Source organism: Saccopteryx leptura, chromosome 2, assembly GCF_036850995.1.
Source record: "Saccopteryx leptura isolate mSacLep1 chromosome 2, mSacLep1_pri_phased_curated, whole genome shotgun sequence".
In the NCBI taxonomy this organism is placed as follows: domain Eukaryota; kingdom Metazoa; phylum Chordata; class Mammalia; order Chiroptera; family Emballonuridae; genus Saccopteryx; species Saccopteryx leptura.
The window spans coordinates 196,316,270-196,334,982 of record NC_089504.1 but is presented as its reverse complement, the minus strand read 5'-3'; the positions used below and the strand labels follow the sequence as shown (position 1 = coordinate 196,334,982).

Below are 18,713 nucleotides of genomic sequence, written 5' to 3'. Positions count from 1 at the left end.
AGTTTATTGTTGGTGTATAAAAATGCCTCTGATTTCTGAACATTAATTTTATATCCTGCCCCCTTGCTGAATTCATTTATCAGGCCCAGTTGTTTTTTGACTTAGACTTCAGGGTTTTCTATGTACAGTATCATATCATCAGCAAATAATGATAACTTTATTTCTTCTTTTCCAATTTGAATGTCTTTTATTTCTTCTTCTTGTTCAATTGCTGTGGCTAGAACTTCCTGATCTTAAGGGGATTGCTTTTAACTTTTGTCCATTGAGTATGATGTTGGCTGTGGGTTTGTCATAGATGGCCTTTATTGTGTTGAGGTATTTTTCTTATATTGCCACTTTGCTGAAAGTTTTGATCATAAATAGGTGCTCAATTTTATCAAATGCTTTTTCTGCATCTATTGATATTATCATGTGGTTTTTCTCCTTCCTTTTTTTTATGTGATCAAATCACATTGATTGATTTGCGAATAGTGTACCAGCCTTGCCTTCCCGAATAAATCCCACTTGATCATGATTTTTTTTTTATTTATTGCTGGATCTGGTTTGCTAATATTTTGTTGAGCATTTTAGCATTTAAATTCTTCAGGGATATTGGCCTATAGTTTTCTTTCTTTGTATTGTCTTTGCCTGGTTTTGGAATCAGAAATATGCTTGCCTCATAAAAGGAACTTGGAGTTCTTCCCTCCTCTTGAATTTTTTGAAATAGCTTGAAAAGGACAGGAGCTACCTCTTTAAATATTTGGTAGAATTTGCTTGTGAGGCCATCTGGCCCAGGGCTTTTGTTTGTTGGGAGTTTTTGATAACTGTTTTGATCTCATTTGTTGTATTCAGTCTGTTTAGGTTTTCTGATTCTCCCAGATTGATTTTTGAAAGAATATGTTTCAAGCAAATTGTCCATTTCACCTAGGTTGTCTAATTTTTTGGCATACAGTTTTTCATAGTATTTTCTTACTTACTATCCTTTGTATTTCTGCTGTGTCAGTTACTTCTCCACTCTCACTTCTAATTTATTTGAGTCCTTGCTCTTTTGTTCTTGGTGAGTCGGGTTAAAGTTTCATCAATCTTGTTTACCTTTTCAAAGAACCAGCTCTTGGTTTCATTAATCCTCTTTATTGTTTTTTTTTTTAAGGCTTTATGTCATTTATTTCCCCTCTGATCTTTATTATTTCCTTCCTTCTACTTCCTCTGGGATTTACTTGCTGTTCTTTTTCTAGTTATTTTAATTGCAGGGTTAAGTTGTTTATTTGAGCCTTTTCTTGCTTCTTAAGGTATGCCTGTAATGCTATGAACTTCCCTGTCAGGACTGCTTTTGCTGTGTCCCATAAATTTTAAATTGTTGTATGTTCATTTTCATTTGTTTCAAGGAAATTTTTATTTCTTCCTTGATCTCATTGTTAACCCATTTGTTATTTAATAACATGCTGTTTAGTTTTCAAGTGTTTGACTATTTTTCAGTTTTTTTATTGTAGTTAATTTCTAATTTTATGCCACTGTGATCAGAATAGATGGTTCATATGTCAATCTTTTTAAATTTGTTGAGACTCATTTATGCCCTAACATGTGGTCTGTCATAGAGAATATTCCATGAGCACTTAAAAAAATTTATATTCTGCTGCTTTAGGATGAAAGGTTCTGAATATATCTATTAAATCCAATTGATCTAGTGTGTCCCTTAAGTCTGCTGTTTTTTTGTTAATTTTTTTTCTTGAGGATCTATCTAGTGGGGTGTTGTTGTGAGTTGGGGGCACAGAGAGAGAGATCAGCAGATGAAATCATCAAGGACTAACAAAGGACCACTGCTCACTCAGGCAAATGACCCCGAGTTTGTGCTGTGTCCTATTTTTATTCACAAGACTTCAAAAAGCTTGTTTACTGAGAAATTGGCATAACATCAAGTGTAACTTTTACTTAAAGATACATGGAGTACACCTGCATGATAGCTTAATAATAACATAATATCAAAAGGCATTAATTGCTATTGCTTCTATGGTTTCCACAACATTCCTCTCTTTATCTCAAGGGATCACCTTGGAAGGTACAGAAATCTTATGAATGTTTTACTGAGAAAAAGCCCAGCAACTGCCTTCAGTCACATAGACCTGTTTCAGTGATCTGCCTTCAAGTCACAAAACAATTCTCTTGGCAAAACATTCTTTTCTTATTGGCTGTGTTTCCATCCAAGGCCATACAATGGATTATTCCACTACAGTGGGGTATTAAAATCCCCTACTATTACACTATTGTTGCTGATCTTGCACTTTATGTCCATCAAAGTCTGCTTTATATATTTAGGTGCTCCTATATTAGATGCATAGATATTTATAATGATTATCTCTTTCTGTTCATTTGCTCCCCTTTTTATTATGTAGTGACCTTATTTATCTCTTACTATATATAGTCTTTATTTTAAAGTCTATTTTGTCAGATATAAGTATTGCTACCCCATCTTTCTTTTTCTTTTCATTTGCATGAAATATTTTTTCTATCCTTTTACTTTTGGTCTATGTGTATCTTTTGTTTTGAGGCAGGTCTTTTGTAAACAACATATGTATAGGTCCTGTTTTCTTATTCATGCAGCTACCCTATGTCTTCTGAATAGAGCATTTAATCCATTTACATTTAAGGTTATTACTGATACGTAGTTTTTTGTTGTGATTTTATTCTTTAAATCTACATTTCTCTTTTACTAGATTTTTTTCCCTCTTTGTTCTGTTTATAGCAGTCCTCTTAACACTTCTTGCAGCATTGGTTTTGTTATAATGAATTCCTTAAGTTGTTTTTATTTTTATTTTTTGTCTTGAAGGCTTTTTATTTCTCCTTCAATTTTAAACAATAGCCTTGCTGGATAAAGAAGTCTTGTTTGTAGGCTCTTGTTCTGCATTACTTTGAATATTTCTTGCCAATCATTTTTGGCCTCAAGTGTTTCTGTTGAAAAGTTATATGTTATCCTTATAGGGGCTCCTTTGAGGGTGATTGATCGTTTTTTTCTTGCAGCTTTTAGTATTCTTTTTTAATCTCTTAGCTTTAGTATTTTGATTATAATGTGTCTTGGTGTAGGTCTCTTTGGGTTCTTTTTTAATGGTGTTCTCTGTGGTTCTTGAACCTGTGTGACTCTTTCCTGCATCAATTTAGGAAAATTTTCAGCTATGATTTCTTCAATCAGATTTTCTGTGCCTTGTTCTTTCTCTTCTCCTTCAGGAACTTCTATGATGTGGATATTGTTTTTCTTTATGTTCTCACAGAGCTCTTTTAGAGTTTCCTCAGACTTTTTGATCCTCTTTTCTTTTTGCTGTTCTGCTTCATGCTTTCACTTATCTTGTCCTCTACATCACTGATTCGATACTCTGCTTCATTCAGCCTGCTTTTAATTCTTTCTAGTCTAGTCTTCATTTCTGATATTGTGTTTGTTATTTCTGTCTTGTTCTTTTTTATTATTTCAGTGTCCTTTTTGATGGTTACAATTTCTTTAGGTAGGTGCCCATTAAGTCCATTCATTGTAGCATTGAGATCCTTAAGAATCCTAACAATCATTATTTTAAACTCTGCATTCCGTAATTTGATTAATTCTATTTCATCTAGTTCTTTTTCTGGAGATTTTTCTTGTTGATTCATATGGCTTATGTTTGTCTGTCTTCCCATTGTTTCTGTGTGTGGTTTGCAGGCTTTTTAGAGTTGTGGGTCTGAGGTTGGCTTATTTAATTTGACTTCTCCTCCAGGCCTTTATTCCTCTGCCTCTGTTGGTTGCTTGAATTTAATTCTCCTTAACTAGTAGAACTGCTTTAAGATCTTGATTTGCCTGCTGTCTGTTTGCTTAACCCTGCAGGGAGCTTAAGGTTGCTGATCTCAGCAAGGGGCTTAGTTAAAACTGTATCCATGAATGCAGTGGGCATGACCTCTGAGAACCTGAAGGTGTGTTCTGCCAGTTGCTCTCCAGGGCTGGGGTGCATTTTCAGTATGAAGAAGGAGGTGTAGCTCCGGTCTCCCTGGAAACCTGAGTCACTGCCCCTTCCCCTTACTTTCTTTTTTCCAAAGTGTTTTTTGTGCTGATTGGAGCTAGACAGCTATTTGGAGGTGGGACACCTGTTTCTACTTTAGGTTTGTACTGGGCAGAAGAATCAACCCCTCCCCCAGCTGTGTCTGCCTCCACACTGGAAAATGAGTCAGCACTCAGCTCAGGTCAGCCCAGGCGTTTGTCTTGCTCTCCCCACTTTCCTCATAAAAGACCAGTCAGACCTTTCAGCTCTCCTTACCCCCAGAGCCCCAGGCAAGTGGCTGTGAATGATATGTTTTGCTCTGTCCCTTTAAGGCTCACCAGCCACTTCCCACAGAAAGAATTTTTGCTCTTCTCCCCACTCAATGCTGTCAAGCTGTCTCCTCCAGTCCCTGGGTTTCTAAGCTGGATCTCCAGATCTGAAACTGAGGTCCTCCCCTCTCAAATTTCTCACCTTGTAATGAGAGTCCTTCTGGACCCTCAGCCTCAGCTTTTCTTCCCATAATGCCGCATAACTCTACCTGTTTACAAATGTGATTTTTATTTTTATTGTGTTCAGAATCCAAAGAACATCTTAGTTTGTCTCATCAATATCTTGTTAGAGACAAAGTTTTATGAAAATGTGTGACACAAGAGCCACACGTTTGCATGATTCAGTGAACTTTCTTTCTTGTTAAATGTGTTAGATATGTATATATTTATTTTTCTCCATAGCAAATTTATGTATGTACATCAAGATTTTCTCCAGGTTCATCAATCTAGAAAGTGCATATAGAATAATAAGATTATAGTGTTTTTTCTTGTTTGTTGTCTGCTTACTCAGTATGTCTAAAATTTATTGCAGTATATGTATGTAAGGCTACTGGGTTCTGTCTTATATATGCTCATAAATATGCCTATGCTTCCTTTTCCTTCTCCTGCCACAAATTTTTGTTTCAGGCCATCCTGCTGGGATTGCTGAACACAAGTCTGACTAACCATTTCACTCCCAATGGGTACTTTCCCTTCAATCTGGCATCATGCATTCTAACAGAAACTACCATTACTACCAATGAATATTATATCTCTCAACTTTCAAAATAGCTTGATGTTTCAAAGTTAAGAGTGAGAGAATTTTTTTGTCTTTATTGTTATCTTGCAATATATGGAGGTTTAGGGTTGTGGTGTGTGTGTGTGTGTGTAAAGAGAATGTTGTTTACAAAACTAGACTGCTTGTGCCAATGATTTCTAAGGTTCTAATGAAACAATGTTTTTTAAAACATTTTTTAAATTTTATTGTTGATTTTAAAGAGAGAAACACAGAAATATTGATCTGTTTCTATATGTACCTGATTAGGGAACAAAGCCACAATCTTTGCATATTGGGACAATACTAACAAACTGAGCTATCTGGCCAAGACAAAACAATTAACAAGGCTTTATGAAATAACTTTTACCACTTACTAACCATATGACCTTGGACAAGCCATTAAACTTTGGTGCCTGAATTTTGACCAACATTATTTTTTTCCCTCTATGACTCTCACATGTAGAGTATTCACAAATGATCCATAACAAATCAAGATCAAAGCACTTGACTCAGTACTGTTAAACCTGGATTGGAAAGTGAGCTTAACTCAAGAGCAACTTGGGGTTTTCCTACTAATTTGTACCTATAAATCTAATCAGCATTATGACCACTGGGAAACATAAGACCTTTTCTTCATTTTTATCAAGACATTTAGAAGAATCTCTTTCACATGGTGATAGACATGTTTAAGAAAAAAATATTTATTTTTATATAACTGTACATTTGTAAATAATTTATATCTTAACATATTCAATAGTTAGTCAATAGCTTTTATTCTTGAGTGGCTGACAGAATATGTGACATGCTGATGACACTTGACAGAGGATCAGTGGCAGAAAGCAGTGAGAATTAATTATGTTGGCTTCAAAGTTACTATCTTAGCAGAGTTGCTAAAATCCAGAAAGAAACTTTCAGTCTAAATAGTTTGAAAAAGCAAAGGACAATTTCAGAGTCAACTCAGCAGCTGGAGAAAAAGGAATTACAGAGGGGAACTCCTTATCTTGTGTATAAACTCTGCTCAAGTCTTTAGCTGACTTTGAGCTATAGATATTCTGATATTCTGGTTAGATTCTAAGAGCACAATTAAACTTAAAATAATTAATGGAGATTTCAGAATTTGGAGTTTGAGTTCAGCCATGAAACAAAATATTCGTACTCTTTAATAGAACATAACAAAATACAGAATCTCCACAACATATTATTCATAATGTCCAGAATGCAATCCAAATTTATTAGACATGAATAAACAAAAAATTATGACCCATATTTAAGAAAAAAGGCAATCAATAAAGACCAACTTAAAAACGACTTAGATTTGAAACAAGCAGACACAGAACATAAACACCCATTAACTGCTCCAAAGTATAGAAGAAAATATAAAAGACAGGTCAATGGCAGGTGGTACATAAATTTGTGCATATACACTTTATTCTTTATATAAAATGGCACTAGTTATAAAAGACATTATGACAGAATATAGTTTGATCATGCACACTCAAAAGGCACAATGATTTTAAATTTGTTCTCTAAAACATTCATTTATAATAAACAACCATTTAAAACCTCATAGACCTTAAAGTTGACTTGAATTTAAAGAACAATAATATAAGGTAAAAATAATATGTCTTATAAAAGCAGTGCTTGAAAGTAGTCTGAAGCCCCTGAGGTAGATAGATTTATTCCAAATTTTTGGAGGAGAAGATATAAAAGAATGGTTTAAAAAGGAGAGACAAATGTGATAGACCTTAGAATACACTTAATTTTTTTTTTAATTTCTGGGCATGATGAAACAGAAATGAGAATCTAAGTGTACATTATGAAACAAGTTCTGAATATAAAGAAATAAAGTAGCAGTTTTGGCTAGAGGATAGTTTGTGACAACAATGGCGGGAGAGAATGTATGAAGAATAGGAGGGTCCGATGGCAAAATACTGGATCAATAGTTTATATATGATTTTGAAGACACTAGGGAGCCAATTAAAAGACAAGTTACAAAGACCAACATTATTTCCTTTGATAACCACAAACCTAAAAAGAATTCTCATTATTTATTGTTTGTGATTCTTGCAATCACCAAGTACAAAAGGCAAATTAAGTAGATATTATAATTTTAGTGCAGGTTTGTTTAGTCTGTTAAGGATTAAGTTACTACATGTCAGATATGAGCAAAAAACCCCAAAAAACCTTGCTATTAAATTACTTAACATTTTGATTATAAGATATATGTAAGAGTTTATGGTTTTACAAAATATTTCACTGTACTATTAGAAAGAGTCCAGTTCTTCCACTTCTTGGGGTAGGTGTGGAGCACATTTAATTTTGTCTTTACAAATTAAAATTCATGCATAAAATATAAATTATAATTAAATTATATATTGTAAGTTTACAAAAATAAGCAGATACTTTTTTCCTACAACCCTTTTTATAGCCTTTTCTGATAAGAAAATGAAAAAGGTTCTGTTTTCAGTTTATTATCAGGAAATTATAAAATTACATTGAAAATTTGTAAGCATTAACAACAAAGGCAAGTCATAAAAAACATAAAGTCTAATATTAGGTTAGAAAATAAATTGTGAGTAATGTGTTTTATAATATTTCAGTTGTTTGCTGTGTAAAAATTAACTGGGAATATTTTGGGTTTTTGAAATATCAGAATAAAATACTACCAGGATAACTTAGAACAGGAAAGACAATGACATTTGTTGTCTCTGCCCTCATAATGTTTATTTCATCCTTCATGTTACTAGTGCCTTGTCACTACTGACTTCAAGGAAAGGAACATAGACTCATGGCCAGAGATATATTTTATTGACTATAATAAGTAAATTATTATGTGGTACTTGGTTTCATTTTATAAAGTAAATGCAGCACCATTTATTCCCTAAATTTGTTTTGTAACATGAAATGGTGTCTAACTTCCTGAGATAACCTATACTGATATGCACATAAATACTCCTCCTATTCTGCAATTTCATGAAGTGTGTTTTGTTTAGAACATTTCCTCCAATAATCTTAGGCAATGTCCCATGAAAACAAGGCTCACTCCAGATGTGAATCATTCTAAGGTAAAGTTATCCTTGTAAAGTATAACAGTGCTTACAAAATAATTTGGGGTGGGGGGCGAAACTATGATTTTTCCCTCTAAAAGAGAAAATTAACCCAATAAATTTTGGTATTAACATTTCAGGTCCTCTTATTTTCTAGTTTTATGGCATTAGTATACTTTAAAGTTTACTAATTAATCAAAAGCAGCAAAGCTAATAAACTTTAATAGAGTTCTATGCAGGGACAAAGTGTGATAATTAAATGTCAGATGGCACAATCAACACACAGTCTACTCACTTTTATGTATTTTTGTCTTGCTTTGAGTTTCTTGATAGGCACTTTGTGTTCTATAACTCAGGTTTTTGCAATTGTATCTCTCTTTAGAATTTTGATAAAATCATTTACATCTAAATTCCCTAACAGTCAAGCATTTCTCTCCCTTTGTTGAAATATTTCAATTTAATATGCTTATTTTCTCTATAGACCATAAAACAACAACAACAACAACAAAGGGACTGATAAATTAAAAGTTGACTCAATTCATGATCAATATAAAGGAATGTATAGGCATTCTTAAACTTGTTATATTGTTTTCCTGCTCATTATTATTAGTTTACTTTAAATTTGCTTAAGAGCACAAATTCTAACAATATTTAACAATATAGATATAATCCACTATTCAATTCTTACATAAAGTTATAGGATAATATGAGTAAGAATGATATAGAGAAAGTTGCCAAAACAATTTCTTTTTACAATTTGACCAGTGAGTGATTAAATGCAGATCACTTGCTGCTTTATCCATCTTTTATTCTTCTTACATTGATTGAAGTATTACAACATATAGGGATTTTTATTTACATGCCCAAACATTTATGCTAGTCCAACTTCTTTCATTTTAGAGGTGAACAAATAAATTCTTCTCATCCTCTTGATTTTACATACTCTGACTATACCATCACAGCTTTAAACCAGGGGCAGATCTGTGACCCTCTTTGATTTACGTTTATGAGTAAATCGAACTCTAACTGGCCTACAACTGCTTGCATAAAACAGGGTTGGGGGAGGTGGTAGAGGCTAAATAGGAGTAAATGGTAATGGAAGGAGACCTGACTTTGGGTAGTGAATGCGTGGTAGAGTGTACTGATTATGTATTATAAAATGGTGCACCTGAAACCTATGCAATAAATTTTTAAAAAGTTAGGTCCCACAGGTATCTCACATTTTTTTCTTCTGAATGAAAATGTTAGTTCATTAGCTCATGTTCCGAGTGAAGCAGGTAAGGGATTTGAAGTGGTGCCTCACTTTACTCATCAACATCTCCCTGAAGTGATCTCCCACAAGGAAATAGAAGACAGGGTTGATGACACTGTTCAGAAAGGCAAAAGGCCGAGTCACAATGTACAAGGAGTGAATGATGACCCGAGGGCACTGATGCTCATCCCAGCTCTCCATGCGGGAAGCGATCCTCACGTTCCGCATGATGTGGTAGGGGGTGAAGAGCACGGAGAAAATCACAACCGCCAGTATGACTAAGTTGAGAGGCTTTTCAAGAGGCAAAGCTGTAGCCTGCTGCCTGATCCTCTCTTTTAGGAAGACAGCAATCTTGAAAGAAAAGAAACACATCACAAAAAGAGGCAGGAAGAATCCCAAGAAGGTTAGGCACATGCTATAAATCAAGTTGTATCTGGGGTCCCCAGAACTTGCGTAATCATTACATTGGGTGCCATTGTCAGGATATATAAAAAGAATCATGGGAAAAAGCTCTAAGGTCACTAAAACCCAAATGGCTAAAGAGATTAAAACAGCAAACTCTTTTTTTTGGAAAAGATGTTCTCGGAAAGGGTACTTCATAAGCAAGTAGCGATCGATGCTAATGAAAGTGAGGAAAAGAATGCTGGTATAGAGGTTGGCATGTAGCACATATCGGTTGCTGATGCAGAGCACGTCTCCATACGGCCTTTCTCCGTGGGCATAATTCTTCATCAGCATAGGAAGCGTGCACAAAAAAGCCAAGTCGGAGATAGACAGGTTAAAGAGATAGACGTTACTGCTATTCCAGTTCTTCAGACAGAAGAGGTAGCCGAAAACAACAGTGCTGTTCCCAAGGACTCCTGCAATGAACTCACTCGCATAAAAAATAGAAAGGTAGTATGTTTCCAGGGCAGCCTCTGCTGCCAGCCAGTTTTTGCAAGATGCATTCCATGCCTAAGGAAGAGGGAGAAAATACAACGGTGATACACTAGGCTGTGACTGAGACATAACTGTAATAATTTTAAAATAACACTGAAAAGTTGAATTATATGGAGAGTGGGTTACATTACTAAGGAGTACATATGTATACATACATAGATGTCATTAATATTTCAAAATCTTTATTGTTAGCTTTGAACTATGTGCTAAGAAATGGGAATAACAACAATGCATTAAAGTTTCTCTCTCTATTGATTTATTTTAGAGAGAAGAAAGAGAGAGAAAAGGGGGGTGGGGTAGAAAACATCTCTCATACGTGCCTTGACAAGGCAAGCCCTGGGTTTTGAACCTGTAACTTCAGCATTCCAGGTTAATGCTTTATCCACTGCACCACCACAGGTCAGGCCATTCAAGTTTCTAATCTCAAACAATTTATAATCTCTTGAGAAGAATCAGGAAATGAGAAAAACAATGGACATGCCATACAGGGTGGAGCAAAAGTAGGTTGACAGTAGTTTGTATGAAAAATAATAATAAATAATAATACAAGAATAAGTTGTTTCATGTAGTCACAACTGTAATCCTACTTTTGCCCCACCCTGTATAATGATAGGGTATCCTAGACACAAGGAAAGGCATATGCAAAGCCCCTGAGGAGGAAATACACATAGAGGATTTGAAAAACAGCAGAAGCCAGTGGAAAGTGCAGTGAAGGAAAAGATGAAAGTCCCCAGGACCTACCACGCTCTCCAGCATACTGGAGCTGTTGGACAAATTCTGCTGAGTTAAACTGGATTGAACCATAATCTAGAAAAGGAAACAATTGTTGTAACTCCAGTCTTAATATTTTAATAGCTTGTAATTTGTTTCTATATTGTTAAAGTAGTATGTTTATTTCATTATTTGTAAAATACAACTCCAGTTTTACGGCATGGCTTTTTAAAAAATATAAAGCTGAAAATCTTAGTAATAATAATAACAGCAGCCACTATTTACTGAGTATAGTGCTTCAGGCACCATGCGCACCACTTTCCAAGGACTATCTTATTTAATACTCACAGTGATGTAATGAGGTGGGACTGATATTATTTTCATTTCACACATGAAGTCACTGACATGTAGAAAATTAAGTATCTTCCTCAAGCCATATGTCTAGTACAAGACCTTCATTGTAGCCTCTTCTGAATAGGGGTCATGAAAATAAGCTGTCCGATTCATTCAAACCTCAGATGTCTTGCTTACCTGCCATGTTTTCTCTTGTTTTGTTTTGTTTTTAAGATTTTATTTATTGATTTTTAGAGAAAGGAGAGAGATGGCTGGGGGTGGTGGTGAACAGGAAGCATCAACTCATAGTTGCTTCTTGTATATGCCTTGCCCAAGCAAGCCCAGGGTTTCAGACCAGCAACCTCGGTGCTCCAGGTTGAGACTTTATCTACTGCGCCACCAAGGTCAGGCCCTGTTTTCTCTTGTAATGAGGAGAGATTATTTGCATTTTAAAGTACCTGAATTTTTTAAAAGATACTGAAATTATTGTCATTAAATATTGATGCCTGCATATTTCTAGTGAGGAAAAAAGTAAGATTGAAAATAAAAATTTCCAAAAATCTCATTGTCAAATACAACTCTGAGTGTTAGTTGTTGCAAACAAATGCTTCTTTTAATATAGTATTTTGGTAAATAGGGCAAAACAAGACCAAATGACTCTGAACTGCTTTTTCTGGGAAACATGCAAACATTGAGCAGAATTTGCTATCATGAAGGCATCTGGAAAACACATATCTACTTTTGTCAAATTCAAGTGGTCTACTCAGTAAAAGATTTCTGGTGTTTTGAGAGTGTTTTGTTGATGAAAATGATTCATGGAATTGTAGATATGACAAATTCGATGTTTTGATAAGTTATTTTTAATCACTCTTTGAGATCTCATAAATTTCTCTGAACCTCAAGTCTTTCTATGGCAACCTGCCACTAAGTCTCACTTGACAAAATGGGACCCTAACATCCTCAGGCAATGGGCATAGGAACACTGCTGGAGATCCAAGCAGATTGGCTTCCCTCCTTCAAAGTTATCTGATTCTACTTCTCTTGCAAATACAGCAATTTATTATATTTTTCAATCTCATATATTTTCTAATTTTTCAAACTTCCACCACATTCTTTGCCCCACTCATTATTAACAGATCCTTTTGTCACTGGGTTTTCTGAGGTAGAGCCCATTCATAGGGTGTTCATTCTCTGTACCTGTCCTCTTCTCTTTCAGAAGAATGTCTATTCTTCTGAGCTTATTCCAGATCCAACTCATTTCCTGATTCTTAAGATTGCTATGTTATCCATCCTTTCTCTTTTCTGTCTCTCAGTTTTTCCTCCAGCTCAGTTATATCTTTTCCTATCAGCATATAGGCATTCTCATCTTGTCTTACAGAGAGAAGCCCACATAAGAACTATCTCTGGTTTCAAATGTTTCTCTCTTTGTCACACCTTGATTTACAAAAAAAGCCATCTTTACTAATTGTTTTGACACCTTGCCGCCCCATTTCCCTTTACTCCAATGTTGCTTCTGACCCACCACTCAACCAGAGTAGCCTCCACTTTGTTCAATCCAATGGTCATTTTTCACTAGTCATCTTTCTTGACTTCTCAACAGTTTTTTTTTATATTATGACTTCTGGAAACACTTTCTTCCTTCACCATCTGTGATATGGCAGTTGTCTACGGCCATACCACCCTGAATGCGCCCGGTCTCATCTGTGATATGGCAGTCTATTATTTTCCTTCTTTTTGTTTGCTTGCTCTTTGCAGGGTTTTTTGTGGCCTAAGCATTAAATGTTGAGTTCCTCAATACCCAGTGTTGAACTCTATCTAGATTTTGCAAAAATGGTCTCATCGACCTTCTAACTCTAATGATCATCCATATATCAACAACTCTCAAATGTATATCTTAGCTGCCATTGATAGATCTCTCACAGACACATCTGTACTAAATGCTTCAATTTCCTTCCTGAATCTGCTATACCTACACCTAACTCTGTTGATGGCCTTACCATTTAACCAGGTCATTTGACTTCAGAAATATAAAAACATAGTTCAGGACACCATTATCTCCATCTTGGACTATCCCATATACTCCTAGGGTCTTCTCACATCTTTGCCTCCCTTTCTATCTGCCTTCAACACTACAGCTAAACAATCTTGAAAAACTAGCACTGAAATTCTAATTATATTACTCTCTTCAACCAAAATGACTTTCTACTATCTAAGGAATAAACTCCAAAATATTTCATTGACATTATAACTTTTTAAAAATTTGTTATTATTTTCAATTTATTTTAGAGAGAGAGAGAAAAACATCGATTTGTTGTTCCATTTATTTTGCACATTCATCAGTTAATTCTTTTATGTGTTGTGACTAGGGATCAAACCAATTGAGCTACCCAGCCAAGGAAACTCTAAAATCTTTTTGGGGCATTCATGACATGCCTGATCCATATACTACATTTCAGCCTCACCTAGCATTATTCTTCTCCTTGCTCATCTTCCTTCCTGTTCTTTGAATGCCAGAGAACTTTCCGCATACTGTATTCAGTTTGTTGAATCTCTCTCACAGGCCTTTTTCCCTGTGGTTCTTGCCCCATCACGTATTCTATCTTATATCTACACTACTTTCAGATCACAGCTTAGCTGTAGTTTCCCAAGATAGGTTTTCTGACCTACCACCCTAAAATTTATACTGAGTTTTGTCTTAACATTGCTCTCAATTTTATCATACTCATAGTTATCTTCTCTACCCAGAGTGACTACCAGATAGTGGCTGGTCTGTAAATGCTTGCTGAATGGAGAGATAAATATAAACACTTGACTGTTTAGAAAAAGTTTTTATAAATATTTTCTCCATGATCAGTTAAATAGTTTGTCCGTGAAATGAAACCCATTACTTTATTTCACTATAAAAGCTAATACTGGCCCTGGCCGGTTGGCTCAATGGTAGAGCGTCGGCCTGGCGTGCAGGAGTCTGGTTCAATTCCTGGCCAGGGCACACAGGAGAAGCGCCCATCTGCTTCTCTATCCCTCCACCTCTCCTTCCTCTCTGTCTCTCTCTTCCCCTCCTGCAGCCAAGGCTCCATTGGAGCAAAGTTGGCCCGGGCACTGAGGATGGCTCTGTGGCCTCTGCCTCAGGCGCTAGAATGGCTCTGGTTACAACAGAGTGATGCCCCAGATGGGCAGAGCATTGCCCCCTGGTGGGCGTGCCGGGTGGATCCTGGTCAGGCGCATGCAGGAGTCTGTCTGACTGCCTCCCTGTTTCCAATTTCAGAAAAATACAAAAAAAAAAAAAAAAAAAAAAAAAGCTAATACTGCAATTCATATGACTAACATTTAAAAATAACAATTGTAACAGTAGTGGGTGTGATTTAGACACACGTTTGTAGAAATAAAAATTTAATATATATATTTTAGGATCACTTTTAAATATTAAAGGTAATTAAAGACTTATTCATTCACACCTGAAATGATTAAACATTTGAGAGTCTAGGATATGTACCAAAGGATTAATAGTTTCATCTGTAAGTGATAAGATTACAGATAATTTTTATAATATGTTTTTTCTCCTTTCAATTTATCTAAACTTTTTGCTTTCCCCATATCAGCATGTATTTGATAATATTAAAAATTAAAAAATTTTAGAAATATAATAAAAAGTTTCACTTCTTTAAAAAAGGCTTTAAAAATAAAAGTTTTAATTTTTAGACCAATGGTAATTTTTCACTATTATTTCTAACTCTATTTCTAGCTTCTTTCAATTCCCTGAAGAGGTTTGACTGCCACAAAAGAAAACACAGTTATGAGGGTTTTTTTCTTCTATAAGTGGAAGGCAGATGAACAATTGCTAGCACCCAGGTATTTAGGGGCCATATGGAAGCCATGGAGAATTCTGCTTTCAAGTTGTCTACGGGGATTGGAGATGAGGGAGAAAGGGACAGAAAATAAGAGGACTGAAATAAGAAAAATGAATAACTAGTCACCTTTGTCCTGTTTTTCAGAGTAGTTACTCATTCTTATTTTTTTTAAAAACATTTTATTATATAACATTCATTCAGAAAATGCAGATAGGCAAAAAGAGGAAATCAAAATTGTAAACCAGCAGCCCTGGCTGGTTGGCTCTGGTAGAGCGTCGGCCTGGCGTGCAGGAGTCCCGGGTTTGATTCCTGGCCAGGGCACACAGGAGAAGCGCCCATCTGCTTCTCCAGCCCTCCCCCTCTCCTTCCTCTCTTTCTCTTTCCTTCCTGCAGCCAAGGCTCCATTGGAGCAAAGTTGGCCCAGGCACTGAGGATGGCTCTGTGGCCTCTGCCTCAGGCACTAGAATGGCTCTGGTTGCAACAGAGCAAAGCCCCAGATGGGCAGAGCATCGCCCCCTGGTGGGCATGCCGGGTGGATCCCGTTTGGGCGCATGCGGGAGTCTGTCTGACTGCCTCCCCGTTTCCAACTTCAGAAAAAAAATACAAAAAAAAAATTATAAACCAACCACTCCTAATATTTGCATAACTTCCTACAGTTTAATATTTACTGGAGTTCATTTTTTTAAAAAATAGGTTTTTTAATCTATTTTTGATGGACTTATTCATTGAAAAATATATTATTTCTAAATCCATAATATTTATAAATTCTGATTTTATGAATGTAAGGCTGTCCATATTTGCAAACCAATTAACCTCACCAGGAGCCACAGTAATCAATTACAAGTTGGATGATGTGTGTAGTTGTGTGTTTTTAGTGTGGCCATTACAGTTCTCCAAATTGATGAAATAAGCTGATCATTTAAGGAAAATTCCCAATTGAAGGGAAATTTCCTTATGAAAAATTAATATTCTCATTTCCACTTTCTAGTGGCTGGATTTTTAATTTTTAAGAATAGAAATTATAATAAATAGATTATATATGAGTTAGATAAATTATTTTTAATAAGTTTTTAGATATTAGATATTGGCAATTGAAGTGAAACAGTTAAATATATATTCAAAAATATACCTAGACCTGTTGGAATTATTATACTACAAGCAATATTTATTTTACTCATACAAGCTGATCAGTAGTTCCCAGTTAACTTGAAAATGGTTCTTTCACTTTCATATTTAACTTTTTTAAAATTCATATTTTTGAAGTTTAAATTAAAAAACATATTTGATGAGTTACTAGTTTTTAAGTTGTTTTTTCTTATAATCATCACAATAAAGAACATTTATGAAATAATAATTTTAATTTCTTTAAGACAAATTTACATAATAATGAGTATATTTTTTACCAAACTGCTTATTGCATTAATAAACCATTTGCATAAAGAGTATATTCACACTAGAAATATATTTCTTTAATATTGATAACTTGATGTTTTATATATTACAGAAATTACACCAGAAATCAAAGTATTAAAATGTTAAATTATGGTATCAAATTCTATGAATTTCTTAAAAATACCTCATCAATTATAAAAAGTTTTAGAATGTATAATAGTAATGGTTTCTACAATTTCCATTTTTCCTTAGTAAATTATATCCTTAATGCAATTTTTATAATCATAACTGCTAAATATAATTTTTACATTTTCTAAACAAAAATATTATATATTATAGTTGTTTCATATTATTTGTAAATTTTAAATATTTTCAAGAATTTATATTTAAGTAAATCTGATTACTTTTTATATTGAAGTATAAGTTACCAACACATAAGTAAATATAACAAATCTCTATAAATAAAACAAATTTAATATTTGGCAATTAAAACAAGGCAATTAAATTTGTTAAAAAATAAATATAAAAAAATTACAACTTCTTTTTGTTTCTTTTGCTGTCTTACATGTACATATGAACATCAGTTCAGACTGTTTATTTAAACATTACTTTATACTTTAATTGCACACAAACTACTTTTTAAAGAAACCTATAATGAATGGGAGGTTTGTTATTACTTTATAAACCTAGGCAACACGAATTACGTTATAACTCACCATTCTGTCGGAAGGTCCTGATCCCTTGACAGAAAGCCTTTGCCAGCACCTTGATACAGCTTCTGACCCAGTGCTGTGTCTCTGGACATAGAGCAGTCTGATTTGCCTAACATGCAGACAAGATTAATAATTCAAAAGTCAAGAATAATTTATTCAGTCAAACCCCACATCAAGTTCAAGTAAGGAAACTTCCTGAGAAGTCCAGACACAAAACAAATTGTTCAGTTCACAAATAGATTTTGAAAATACTGATGTTGAAATGTTTTATTCACTATCAAAACAACAGAAGAGCGTGTACTATTTTTATATTTATTTGCATATTTAAAGATTAGTACTGTTTATGTTGGGTATACAATTGCTTCTGCCTTTTGTCATTTTTAAAATAGAAAGTTTTTCCCTATAAGTGGGATAGCTGGGTCAAAGGGCAGTTTGATTTTTAATTTTTTGAGGAATCTCCATACTGTTTTCCACAGTGGCTGCACCAGTCTGCATTCCCACCAGCAGTGCAGGAGGGTTCCCTCTTCTCCACATCCTCACCAGCACCGATCCTGTGTTGTTTTGTTAATGAGCGCCATTCTGACTGGTGTGGGGTGGTATCTCATTGTGGTTTTAATTTGCATTTCTCTAATAATTAGTGATGTTGAACATTTTTTCATATGTCTATTGGCCATCTGTATGTCCTCTTTGGAGAAATGTCTGTTCATTTCTTGTGTTCAATTTTTTTTTATTTTAATGAGGTGACATTAATAAATTAGGGTACATATGTTCAGAGAAAACATCTCTAGGTTATTTTGACATTTGATTATACTGCATTCCCATCACCCAAAGTCCAATTGTCTTCCGTCACCTTCTAACTGTTTTTCTTTGTGCTCCTCCCTTTCGCCAACCCCCTTCCTCTACTCCCCCCCCCAACCCATAACCCCCACACTCCTGTCCATGTCTCTGAGTCTCCTTTTTATGTCCCACCTATGTATGAAATCATATAGTTCTTAGTTTTTTCTGATTTACTTATTTTACTCAGTATAATGTTATCAAAGTCCATCCATGTTGTTGTAAATGATCCGATGTCATCATTTCTTATGGCTGAGTAGTATTCCATATATATGTGCCAAAGCTTTTTAGTCCACTCGTCCACTGACGGACACTTGGGCTGTTTCCAGATCTTCAATATTGTGAACAATGCTGCCATAATCATGGGGGTGCATTTTTTTCTTCTCAAACAGTGCTATGGTGTTCTTGGGGTATATTCCTAAAAGTGGTATAGCTGGATCAAAAGGCAGTTTGATTTTTAATTTTTTGAGGAATCTCCATACTGTTTTCCACAGTGGCTGTACCAGTCTGCATTCCCACCAGCAGTGCAGGAGGGTTTCCTTTTCTCCACATCCTCGCCAGCACTTATTCTGTGTTGTTTTGTT

At 34.9% G+C, this 18,713-nt stretch overlaps 1 protein-coding gene across 1 annotated transcript; it reads right to left on the bottom strand.

Moving 5' to 3' along the window:
* Positions 1-5,835: 5,835 nt before the first annotated feature.
* On the bottom strand, positions 5,836-17,372 carry SUCNR1 (succinate receptor 1). The gene is made up of 3 exons (XM_066365885.1): positions 17,299-17,372; positions 11,040-11,105; positions 5,836-10,313 (listed from the first exon to the last, which is right to left on the bottom strand). Exons 1-3 carry the CDS (start codon positions 17,299-17,301, stop codon positions 9,360-9,362), a joined length of 1,023 nt encoding a protein of 340 aa, XP_066221982.1. The 5' UTR covers positions 17,302-17,372; the 3' UTR covers positions 5,836-9,359.
* Positions 17,373-18,713: the final 1,341 nt, after the last annotated feature.